We start from the raw sequence: 9321 nt of genomic DNA, 5'->3' as shown, positions 1-9321 counted from the left end.
TTTTGGGGGTTTTCTGGTGGTGGCATCCTTGGGGTGCTGCTGGCCGCTTGCCACATGCTGGGGTGGGCGTCACGGTGAAGGGACCCGCGGGCCGGTGACGCACGGGGACAACCTGCCACAAGGCTGGGGACGGTGACTCAGGGACACGGGGCGAGCTGGCATACGGGGCGGGGGTTACGTTGGTCGCCCGTGAGTCACCCGTGGCACCGCCAGCAGCTGTGGCGAGCAGGGCCGGCCAGCCCAGCACCTCCATCCCTCCTTCCCGTGAACCCTCCGGCCTCTGCCTGGGGGTCCTGGTGCAGAACCCCCCACCATGGCCCCCCACGCAGCTCGGCCGGGGTGTTTCGAGCCTGCCAGCCCCCTGCAAAGCTGCACAATGGAGCCCACCCGTGTTTCAGGGCCGCGAGAGGCCGGGGCGGACACGGAAACGGGGCGTCTGCGTCAAAGCAGGCGATTTTCCCAGGCGCCGGAGCGGTCAGAAACAGCTCCCTCTGTTTGTGAGCCCTTTGTGGTGCCATGAGAAAGTCTGAACGCTGACCTGCTCCTTCCAGCCCCAGCTTTGTCCCCCCAGCAGCAGCAAACGAGCGTTAGATCTTAATTACAGCTCCCCAGGCAGCAGGGACCGAGGAGTGAGGACGTGCGGCGGTGGAAGGTGCCTGGCCAGCACAGTGGGACGTAGCTCTAATGCAAACCCACCAGCCCAGTCTCCGTCCCCAGCACAGGGGGACAGGCGGTGGCATCCCTGCACCCCTTGGTGTGCTGAGAGAACAGGCAAACTCATAGCATCGATGAGGGCTGCTGCAGCTCCCTGAGCCCTTCACACCTGTAAGGTGGCTCCAACCAAACCTCAGATCTTAGCACAGGATGTTCCCCCCTGCTCCAGCATTAAAATTCCCCCATTTTTCCTCCAATTTTATTATTCTAGGGTTTTGGTGTTTGACGGTGCAGGGAAGGAGCAGCAACAGAGCGCGGTTGCCTGCCGGCCGCCTCCCCCTCCCCGCTCCGGCTAGGCCTTGGGCGATGCCGCAGGCTGCAGCCGCTGCAGCTCCAGGATGCGGACGAGGAGGAGGAAGGCGATGCTCAGGAGAAGCAGCCAGAAGAAAACCCAGTAGTGCTGCGGAAGGAAGAGCCATGGCCGCCACAGCTCTGCCGGGGACCCCTTGGACCTGGGGAGAAGGCGACCGGGGACACTCGTCATCGGGGGGGGGGAGAGCAAATCCCACCTCCGCCCCAGCTGGGGCTGAGGAGAGTGTTTAACTCAACCCCAAACCTCACTGGCCCTTTTGCAAACCCCAGTGCGACAAGCCCGGGGAGGGCACAGGTGACCTGCAATGCACGGGGGAAACTGAGGCAGAGCAGGGTCGAGCTGGGGCAGCCAAGCAACATCCCAGCCTTCCATCACCAAATCCCCCAGCCCGTTTCCCACGTGCTGGCCACCGTGGGACCACAGAGAGTCCAGCAGGCACAGGGGTGATGCTGGGCACATGCAGGGTGCTGCTCACGTCACCCCAAGCTGCTCTGGCTCCTCGTCCCCTGCACTTGAGCCTCTGCTATCTGCCTCGGCCGCCAGCTCCCTGGTCATGGTGCTGCCCTGGCCCTGCAGCTCCAGCTCGCTCCTGGGGAGGGAGAGGATGGGGTGCTGTGCCGTGCCCCGCGGGCCAGCGGCAGGCGGTGACGTGGCCTCCCCGCCACCCGGCGCGGTTACCTCTGGGTGCTGGGCCGACGCTGGGCCCCCTCCCTCTCCAGCTCGCCGGCCGGGGCTACTCGGCTGTCAGGGCTGGCACCTGGCTGGGCACCGAAGGTGGGAGCGTCAGTGGGGACCCAGACCCCCGGTAGCACCAAGTCTGGGGACACACGTCTGACAGCGGGGCACAGCTCCTTTCCGTCCCCCCTGCGCGTGTCCTTACCAAGAGCTGCTTGGGGATGACGGCGATGCTGACTCTGCGGCGGGCAGACCCCTGCAATGGAGGGGCTGGGGGTGAGCACTGTGCCGGCTGCCTCTCCATGCTCCCCATCCCCTCCTTCCCCATCGCCTCCCCAGCACAGGCAAGGGACACCGAGGAGGAGAAGGGACGCTGCCAGCCTCCCACTGGCCCTGGCGCTAAGGGGGGAAGCCGGAGAGCTGGTGAGATGAGGGAAGGTCAAAGCCAAGAGGTTTGCGCCTGTCCTTACTGCTTCAAGCCGTGCCAGCGGGGCTGTCTAACCCCCTCCCCGAGTGCTCCCCTACCTCTTGAGCTGTAGGGGAATCAGTGCCGAATTCGAGCTGGTGCTAGAGAACAGCCAAGCCTGCGGCTCTTGCGCTATGACCCTGCAATGCAGAGGGACCTGCCTGAGATCTCCTGGACAAACAGCCCCCAACCCCGGGCACCCTGTCTCCCCAAGCCCAGGCACCCTGACTCCCCGCAGCCCTCCGAGGCCGCCCCTACATTTTGCCTCATCCCCAGCATTTCTAGCAGACTTTGCCTGCAGCAAGCAGCTAGCAGGAGTGGCATTGCCCGGGGACTAGCGGGTGCATGGGGACTACCGGGCAAGGGAGAGCGGCAGGGCACGGGGAGGCGGTGGCTCTGGGGCTGCTGAACTGGGACCAGTTACCTGCTGGAAAGTTCGCATCAGGGGGTGAGGCCTCAGCCGTGGCTCCGCGTCGTCTGGGAGCAAAGAGAAGCAGCCTTACATCACCCCCAAAATTAAGACGGGGCTGATGCATAGACGGTTGCAAACCTCCCTCCCATTGAAAGCTGTCCTGGCCACATGCTCTGTGCTCGGCAGAAGTCACAGGGGTGCCCCGGCCGGGGGGACCTTGCTTGCATGCACGGCGATGGCGTGCGTGGGATTTGGCGTCCAGGGACAGAGCGTCCTTTGTGTGCCCCGTGCCCCCCTGCCCCGCATTCCCAGCTGGGCCACGGGACGATGGCTCTCTGGCCACCAGCACCTGCTCCCACGCTGCATCTGCTGTTACACCGGCCCCTCGCATTTGTCATCGGGTCCCAGCTGTCACCCGCCCCCGGTCCCCAGCTCGCACAACCCGCCGGCTCTGTGGTGTGGGGTCACATTGACCCCCCGGAGGGGTTCGGGACAAAATCCCATAGGGTCGCCCTGTGCAAACCCCACGTGGGCCCCGGCGGCAGAGCCCACCTCACCCTGGGTCTCTGCCAGCTGCCGGTTGCGGGAGTTTTGCTGGATCAGGCGCTTCATCTCCTCCAGCTCCGCGTGCTCCCGCATGTGGTGCCGCTTCAGGTTCTCCACGTGCTGGACCATCACCTCCGCTGCTCGGCTCATCCGGGCCTCCTGCAGCCAGGCAGGATGGGGGATCAGGTCCCCGCATCTCCCGGTCCCTAAGGACCCGTGTCCCTGCCAGTCCCTCACTATGCATCCACCCAGGGGGTGCAAATGCATCCCCTTCCTGCTCCCAAGGGCAGGCAGATCCCTTGCACCCTGGTACCTGCAAACAGGAGGTCAATGCCAGCACCCAGAGGAGGAGGGACAGACCCCAGCAAGCCCAGGGATGGGTCCCCAAGCCCAGCTGCAGCACCCTCCAGCCCTCCCGGCCCCGGCGGGGGGGTCCCAAGCGATGCACAGACCTGATGTACGGCCCCCAGCTTCTCTGCGGCGCTGGTTGCCCGCTCGACAGCGGCCGCCAGCACAGCCAGGCTGCGCTGCAGCTGCTCCAGCGTCTCCTTGCAGCTCGCGTCGGTGCAGGATGGGCCCAGCCTCTGTGGAGGGAGAGGGGGAGGATGGAGCTGCAGGAGCCAGGACTCTGAGTTGTCCAAACCCCTCCGGGGCTGGAAGTCGCCAGCAGATGCCAGCCCCCTGCCCTGGTGCCCACCTACCTCCAGGGCAGCCCGGCACTGCCCCAGCTCCTCCTGGATGTTTTCCTCCGCCGCATCCCGTGCCCGTTTCTCCACCTGCACCCGTTGTCGCAGGGTGAACACATCACAGCGAAAAGCCAGGGCGAGGTGGGCAAAGGCTGCCTGTGGGGTGGGAGGGCAAGAGGTGGGACACAGGGTGAAGGGGAAGCCACCAGGGCCATGTGCTGCTGTCCCCAAGGCACAGACAGACCCCCCCCCCCAGCATGCCACCAAGCAGGGCAGTGCTAAGGATAATTAGCACTTGCCTTGCCCCAGCACCTGTTAGGCTGCTGCGCACTGGGGACAGTCCCCATGAGATGCCAGCCTGACTGAGACACGTCCCCCAGGCAGCTGATAACACATGGAAATCCCAAGCCCTCCTGGCAAGAGCACGCGCCGGGCAGACGCCAGCCCTTGCTGCAGGTCCCGGCTGACAGCGGAGCCTGACTCAGCCCTGGCACTTGCAGGAAAATTATTTTTATTAGCACGGCTTCCACCACCTCCCTGGCTAAGGGAGCTCTCGGCGAGCTGCAGAGCACTTTGTGGGATTGCCGGGCACACAGAGGACGGGCTCATCTTGCTGTGGAAATGCAGCTGCCTCCAAATGCCAACAGCATCAACGGGAAAGGGATTTGTGAGGCAGCTGCCAGGGGACTGCGGTGCCTGGAGGGTGGCCAGGAGCAGGGCACAGCCCTGGGACTGTGAGACAGCAAGGTGTCGGTCCCTCTGGCCCCCTTCCCCAGCCCACCCGCGGCCCCAGCAGCCCTCACCTCCACGTCCTGCTCCGTCAAAGCCACCCTGCAGAAAGAGAAGTGCTGTCAGGGATGTAGGCACCATGGGGACTGCACGCTGAAAATGCCCTTGGTCCGCTCCCAGGCGTGCCAGGGGTGCCAGCCATCACCAGAAGCAGGGACCCAAGTGCCCCTCGCCTGGAGAGCGGCTCTTGTGCAGTGGAAAAAGAGGAAAGTCCAATCACTGGACAACACGGTGTCCTGGGACCCCCCTGTCCTGTAGACCCCGGAGGGACGCTGGTGCTCACTGGTCTTACCTGTGCAAGCCTAGTCTCTCCAGCACCGAGAGCTCACTGGGGAAACTCAGCAGCGGCTCCTCCAGGGTTTCTGCATCTGCAGGGAGGCAGTAACGCCATGGGAGAGACCACACGTGAAGGCTTTTCCTTGGCCTTTCCTCCTCCCCCTGCCCTCCTGTCCTGGCAGGGAGCAGATGCCTGTGGTGTGGGACCATCCCAATCCTTCCCCCAGCATCAGCAGGGCTTCAGGTCCCCCCAGGCCAGTCCCCCTTTTCCCATGTCCCCCCTAAGGGAGACAAACCCCACCAGGCCACGCCGTTCCCACGCTCGTCCCCAAGCCTTCCCCTAAGGGGACCCAGCTCGGATGTGGGATGGGGACTCACCCACCTTCCTCGTTCCCGTCACCGTCCCTGGTGCGCACAGCCAGCTCCTGCCTGTCCGTGCCTGGCACCTGGGGGGCACAAGGTGCTGTCGGAGCAAACCCCTCCCTGGCACTAGACACATCCCAAAAAGACCAGCACCGAGAGGCTGGGGGTCTGGCCAAGCCCAAGAGGCCGAGGAGGGAAGGGCCCCCCAAACCTGTCACCCTCCCCTCCCTCTCACCTCGCTGACGTGCTCCACGTTCTGCTCGCTCCCAGCCAAAACCCCATCTGGGTGCCCCTGGGGACTGCTCATCCTCCCTGGGGACAGAAAGGCTGGTGGGAGCTGGGCAGCAGCATCCCCTCCCCAGCCTGACACCACTTCAAGGGAGACCCCCAAAAACACCGCTGGCATTTCTGCAGCCTGCAGGCTCCCAGGGGGCACGGCCTGGCAGGTGCCCCCCTAAAATACCCCTGTGGGGTTAAGGGAGCTGCAGCCAGGCTGGGCCAGGGCAGGGGGAAGAGGGCAAGGGATCTGGTGCAGCCGGTGGGTTACAGCTGGCGAGGCAGATCCAGGGGACAGGGTTGGGGTCCCAGGGCTGGAAGGGGTGCAGGCTTGCATGCAGGTGCTGCCAGGCCAGGGGACACCCTCTTGCTGGACCCGTGCAATGCTGCTCAGGGAGGGAGGGTGCAAAAACCACCCCTTTCCCTCCATCCCCACCCTGGGCTGCACTTACCTTCATCCGGAGACGTGGGGAGCCCGGCCAGCTGTGCCTGCTGCTCCCTGCGGAGAGAAGCCCGGGTAAACCCCAAAGAAACTCCTGCAGCAGAGGCAGCATCCCACCCCCTCTACCCTCCCCCAGCCACCACGGCACCCCTCAACGGGATGCTGCTCCAGACCTGGGTCCTTTCTGAGCATCCTCTGCAGCCCGTTCTGTCCCTGTCCCTGTCCCCGCTCTCCCTGGCACGGGATCAGCAGCCCCCTCCACTCCCACGGCCGCTGCAGAGCCGCCACCAAGGAGCCCGCCGAAGCCGTTTCCAGCCAGCAATGAGTCACCGGCCCACGGCCGTGCTTCTCCTCAGCACAATTTTTTTTTTTTTTTTTTTTTTCCCTGGCTGCCAAGCGGACCTCGCTGCGAGCTGGCCTCTTCCCAGGCACCACAACAAACCCGGCTGCCGGCAGAGCCCAGACGCCATCTCACATCACCGCCACGGGGACAGCAGGCCTTAGCACATGCTCTTGCCTCCCCAAAAGTGCACTGGGATCACCTCGCCACCCCAAACCCCTTTCCTGGGTGCAAGGAAGTCTGGCAGCTCTGTAGCATCCCTGCTCGCTGGGGCCAGGGATGCTGGAGCATGCCAGGGATGGCAGGTCAGCTGTGCATGGAGATACAGGGGCTGCCGTGCAAACAGCCCTCTCTGGCCTCATGCCGGAGCCCAGCACCCAGCTGGGAAAGGGTTTGAACCCCCAGACTTTGCTCCTGGGTCTGGAAAGGGCTTTTCTCTCTCCTCACTGCAAGCCTAGGGGTCATTCCCCGGGAGCGGTGGCTGCAGGAGAAGGGGCTGCTGTGCCGAAATGATGCTCGGTGCCTCGGAGCGGGGTGATGCTCCGCCAGCATCCCCCCCTTGCTTGGCACTGCCATCCCTGTCCTGTCCTCACCCGCAGAGCCGTGGGGTGAACCCTTCATGCACATACCTCCGAGGCGAGGGGCTGGGTCGGCAGCTCGTCCTCTGCTGCTGCCGCCGTCGGGACCCCTGGGCGAGTCCCTGCGCCTCCTCTTCCCCGTCTCCCAGCGAGGTCCCTGCGAGCGGCTTCATTTGCAAAGCGCGGAGGCTCCAGGACCAGCACACCTATCATGAGAGACACATATTAGCTGCGCGCAGATGGGAGAACGCCTCTAAATGTTATATTTTTAAAGCATTTTCTCACCCAGCAGGAGCTCCAAGCTCCTCTGCTTAGCGTGGAGGCATCTGTGGGAAAAGAGGTGGGGAGGCCCGCTGCAATTCAGGAGGGTGCTGCTGGAATTCGGGCGGGCACGGAGCGAGGCGAACGAGGAATTTATTACAAGCCCCTTTTCTGTGCAGGGCTGAGGGTGGACTTTCCCGACTACCACCCCTGTTTCCCTCCCATGGGGTGATCCTCGCTTAGGGCTCATGATGTGGGTCATCTCCGTGGGGGGAGATAAGTTTGCACCCACCTACCGGTGCGAGCACCCGGTGCAGAGCGGGAGCGACCTGCTGTACCCTAGGCAGGGGACAGTCCAACCCCCGAGCATCCCCCTTCCAGGCTGGCTCCCAGATAGACAAATAGAAGAGATTCCCGAGTCCAGGGCAGCTTGGACATCTCATTTAAGCTGTTTTGCAATGTTTAAAAATCAGAGAAAGCTGGCGGAAAGTCCACAGAGTCCCTCTCCCAGCCGAGGGTAAAGTCACTGTGCAGAAGGGACTCTTTTGCAGGACTTGTCTCCTTGGGAGCTGTGCCCATGGACATGCAGATATAGGGCAGAAGGTGATTTTTTTTTGGCCAGAATAGGAAATGCAGCAGAGATTTAAGGGGACAGAGAGCAGGGACTGCTTGAAGCCCTGCATGCCTGTGCAAAGCCTTGGCCAAGCTCAGTCTAGGTCACCCCAGCACTGAGTGGGACCGTCACCCATCTCCCACCCGTGCCAAGTGGGGCCATCACCCATCTCCCAGAGCCTGCTCAGCCCTGATGGAGGTATAAAAGCAAGCAGCACTTGGCACCTGTCAGAACAAGCCCATTTCATGCCCACACACTGGAAATTGTCCCTGACACCTCTGCCAAAGGGCTTGGGAGCCCCCAGCCACCAGAGATCAGGCAAACTCATCACATCAGCGAGCATCAGAGTTTTCCCGAGGGCTGGTCCCTGCTGCAAAGCACTCGCTCCGTAACAGCCACAGCAGACCCTGCAGCCTGCTGATTTACTACAGCTCAGCCAGCCTTACACTCGCTCCTTATCTTTGTTTTACAGATAAAAATATGGAGGCACACAGCTTGTTTGCCCAGCGTGGCATAAATAACCCCCCGGGAAGCCAGACCGAGCGCTTTCCCTCGGCTCAGCAACTTTACCAAACGCTCCCCGGGTCGTTACCTGCCTGAACTTGTCTCAAGCAGCCGAAGGCAGATGCTGGGGCCACCCAGCTCGGACCCGGCGCTCGGCGCTGTCGGGTCCCCGGCAGACCCGGGAGGGGGGTCAGGGGATGCGGCGCAGCCGGCAGACGGTGGGTCGAGGGGTGCCAGGGCCCCACGCGGTGCAAGCTGCCGGCGGCAGAGTCTCCCCAGAGGGAAGAGCAACCGCATCGGCGGCAGAAGGAGCTGCCAGGGAAGAGCTCGATGCGAGAAGGCCTTTAAAGGACATGCACGAGAGTGGCTGGGAGCTCCCTGCGCAGGGCTGGGGAGGGCTGAGTGCTTTGCAGGTGGCCAGGCGACCTCTGCTTTTGGTGCGGGGCCAGATCCTGCACCCGCTCTTTGGAGGCGACTGCTCTTACCCAGAGCTGGCAGAGATTGTGGCTGCTCCCTCCGTGCCCGATGTCTGCAGAGCGGAGCAGACCTGAGTCTTGGCATCTCCCTGGCAGGAGGCTCAGGACGGGGCGGTGGCACTCAGGACCTCCATGGAGATGGGGGATCCCCCCGTGCCTTCATGGGGGGCACAGCATGGCTGACGAGGAGCCCGTGTAGCACCGTATTTGATGATGCAGGGAAACTGCTCTGCCCAGGACCCCCGTCCCTCCTGCCCCTCTTAGCAGCCCCACTTTCCCCCCAGCTATCACCCTCACTGCCCCTTCCCCTGCCTGACTCCTTAGCTCAAATCCATCACATCCTCTAAAGCCGCTTTCTTCCCCTAATGAGCTTACATGCAGTCAGACTCGATGCTCAGCGCTACAGAGGAGCAGGCTGCAGGCAGGCAGCTACTGTTAGCCCCCCCATGCCCGGGGACCCTGACGTACCACAAGGAACAAGGCAGGTCCTTGGGGTCTGCAAATCTCATAAGCCCTCAGAGATCAGCCAGCAAACGGCGTCTCCCAGCCCCGGGGCAGGGCTGGCCCAGCCTCACGCCCATCCGCCGAGAA

The 9321-nt window shown here is 63.5% G+C and overlaps 1 protein-coding gene across 1 annotated transcript; it reads right to left on the bottom strand.

The window, feature by feature from the left end:
* Positions 1-914: 914 nt before the first annotated feature.
* On the bottom strand, positions 915-6240 carry LOC142419038 (inositol 1,4,5-triphosphate receptor associated 2-like). Its single transcript, XM_075521628.1, has 14 exons — positions 6132-6240; positions 5969-6015; positions 5476-5552; positions 5260-5323; positions 4894-4969; positions 4616-4643; positions 3828-3968; positions 3579-3710; positions 3138-3285; positions 2593-2645; positions 1908-1958; positions 1706-1788; positions 1503-1616; positions 915-1166 (listed from the first exon to the last, which is right to left on the bottom strand). The coding sequence occupies exons 3-14, from the start codon at positions 5545-5547 to the stop codon at positions 1007-1009; spliced, it is 1122 nt and encodes a 373-aa protein (XP_075377743.1). The 5' UTR covers positions 5548-5552; positions 5969-6015; positions 6132-6240; the 3' UTR covers positions 915-1006.
* Positions 6241-9321: the final 3081 nt, after the last annotated feature.

This window comes from Mycteria americana, chromosome 20 (assembly GCF_035582795.1).
Source record: "Mycteria americana isolate JAX WOST 10 ecotype Jacksonville Zoo and Gardens chromosome 20, USCA_MyAme_1.0, whole genome shotgun sequence".
Lineage (NCBI taxonomy): Eukaryota > Metazoa > Chordata > Aves > Ciconiiformes > Ciconiidae > Mycteria > Mycteria americana.
This window is presented reverse-complemented; position numbering and strand designations above follow the sequence as displayed.